General features: G+C 44.0%; 1 protein-coding gene across 1 annotated transcript in view; it reads right to left on the minus strand.

The window, feature by feature from the left end:
• The window catches only part of rapgefl1 (Rap guanine nucleotide exchange factor (GEF)-like 1), a gene marked incomplete at its 3' end in the record, with an annotated part of 4,373 nt that extends 2,342 nt beyond the window's left edge, over nucleotides 1-2,031 (minus strand). Inside the window, exons 1-4 of the mRNA XM_023401396.2 lie at nucleotides 1,740-2,031; nucleotides 985-1,082; nucleotides 399-521; nucleotides 1-174 (exon numbers count right to left, since the gene is read on the minus strand). The exon at nucleotides 1-174 is cut by the window's left edge and continues 5 nt beyond it. Of these exons, the coding sequence (XP_023257164.2) occupies nucleotides 1-174; nucleotides 399-521; nucleotides 985-1,082; nucleotides 1,740-2,031 (687 nt within the window). The remainder of the gene's footprint in view (nucleotides 175-398; nucleotides 522-984; nucleotides 1,083-1,739) is intronic.
• Nucleotides 2,032-2,237: the final 206 nt, after the last annotated feature.

The raw sequence follows: 2,237 nt of genomic DNA on the forward strand, positions 1-2,237 counted from the left end.
TGCGATCTTGATGAACTTGCGGAGCAGCTGGATCCTCTTCGGCAGCGACTGACACTGCAGGATCTCCGTGGCGACCCAGTGCTGCACCTCGCTGCAGCGCTGCAGTACCAGCTCCAGGTTCAGGGGGCGCCAGCGCGACTGCTCTCCGTGAAACACGTAACACACAAACTCCACCTGCAGGAGACACCAACGAAGAAGAAGAGGACAAAACGCCGTCAACTCTGTGAATCTGTTCGTGTTTGAGCAGCAGCTGCAGCAACACTTCCTTCTTTCCACTCTCTGTTTAATATATAAATTTATCATTTATATCCAGAAAACAAAATGGCTGCCACTCTTGACTGTCGGCGGCGTTTTGTGTTTGATGTGTCATCACTTTAAAGAACAACCGTCTGACTGACCTCGTGGACGCAGCTGAAGAGCTCCCAGTCAAACACCACCAGCTGATTGGCCACTTCCTCTGCGGACATGTCGTGCAGTTTGCTGTCCCCTGGCGTCCAGTGGATCTCCTCAGGAAGAGGAAGCTGGGGGAACGCCATCATCAGATTATAACACACACGGTTTGTCTCTGTTATAATATGTTAATAACACAACACGGAGAGAAACACCAGGCTGCTTCCTGTCAGGCCGTCATCACCCTCCAGGCCTCCAGGGGGCGACTCAGTGCACCCCGCCCCCTTCAACAACAAACACCTCACTTACATCTGTTCCACTGTAACTTCATCATATAACATTGCACCTTTTCACAAACAACATTATTGTATCGTCTTAATGTCAATAAATTCAGTTTCTGTTTTGTTCTTTTATGAAAACGTGAAGTCAGTGAAAGTATCCTGATGTTTATATTGATAAATGATCCTCTCATTCCATTATTTAATTCAAAAGGAAAACATTTTATTTTCTTGGCTGTATCTGCTCTATGGTCAATCAATCAATCAATCAATCAATCAATCAATCGATAAACCAATGGATCAATCAGTTCCTCACCAGTGAGTCCAGTTCGGAGGGTTCACAGGTGAACAGGTGAGTGTTGACTCCCAGTGTGGTGAACACGGCTTCATCGCTGGGACGAAACACGGCTTTCTCTGAACACGCGGAAACATTTATCAATGATTCATTAAATAAATGTTACGTTCAAATGTGAGACGTTAATAAAAAACAATGTACAATTCAATATATAAAAATTCGTTATCATTTGTTTTGCTTCTGCTTTGCCCTCACTGTTGCTCTAACGTCGAGGAAATACATCACTTCCTGCAGGTGTTTCACATTAAAAGCCTGAGGAAGCTGTTGTATCGACAGTGAATAAAAACAACAGCGTTCATGTTTTTGTACTGATGCAGTCAATGTTGTAGAGTTGGAGATTAAACCGACTTCATCCAGACAACAGGCAAACATGGAGATTTCAGGTCTCTATCAACAGCCAATTAAAACACACACTGTACAAAGATATGATCAGATGCATTTAGAAACATGGCTGAACACTTTGAGGGACATGCTGCATCTGTTTAAGTTTTTTGACCAATATTTTGATTTAAATTGTTATTTTCATTAAAACTCTGTGTGTGTCTATACAGAGTTAAAAACATATCCTAATATAACTCATCTTATAACTTAACTTTCAAGTGGAACTTTTTCAAAATCACAATTTAAATATAAAAACAGATCAAATCCAATCAAACACATCAGGACAACATGTCCACAGACGGATTAAGGTCACGTTAACGGCTCTGTGTCCTGACCTCCGGCCGATGTGACGGCCACCAGTATGAGGTTCCCAGGCAGAACTGGTTGGTCTTCACTGTACTGGAGCTTCTCTCGGACCAGAGCCAGAATCTCTCCGACCCGACAGGACAGGCGACTCCTGATGGTGACGTAGGAATGATCCGGAGTGTAGACCCGGCAGAAGACTGGAGACAGACAAACACATGTTGCTTTGAAAAGTTGGAATGTTTTTACATGGAAGTCAATGTTCTGGGATATTCTGACCCCTGGTGACCGTCTGTGGAACTGCACCTTAAACGAACTCATCATCTCTGAGTGTCCAGTGCAGAGGTGAGTCCAGGTTAGCCTAGCTTAGCACCACAACACCAAAAACTGTTAGTATACATGTCTACACTGTGAGGTCATGTCTACACTGTGAGGACATGTCTACACTGTGAGGACATGTCTACACTGTGAGGACATGTCTACACTGTGAGGACAGGTCTACACTGTGAGGTCATGTCTACACTGTGAGG

This window comes from Seriola lalandi, unplaced genomic scaffold, assembly GCF_002814215.2.
Source record: "Seriola lalandi dorsalis isolate HSWRI2012SDOR001 ecotype SW California unplaced genomic scaffold, Sedor1 jcf7180002053648, whole genome shotgun sequence".
NCBI lineage: Eukaryota > Metazoa > Chordata > Actinopteri > Carangiformes > Carangidae > Seriola > Seriola lalandi.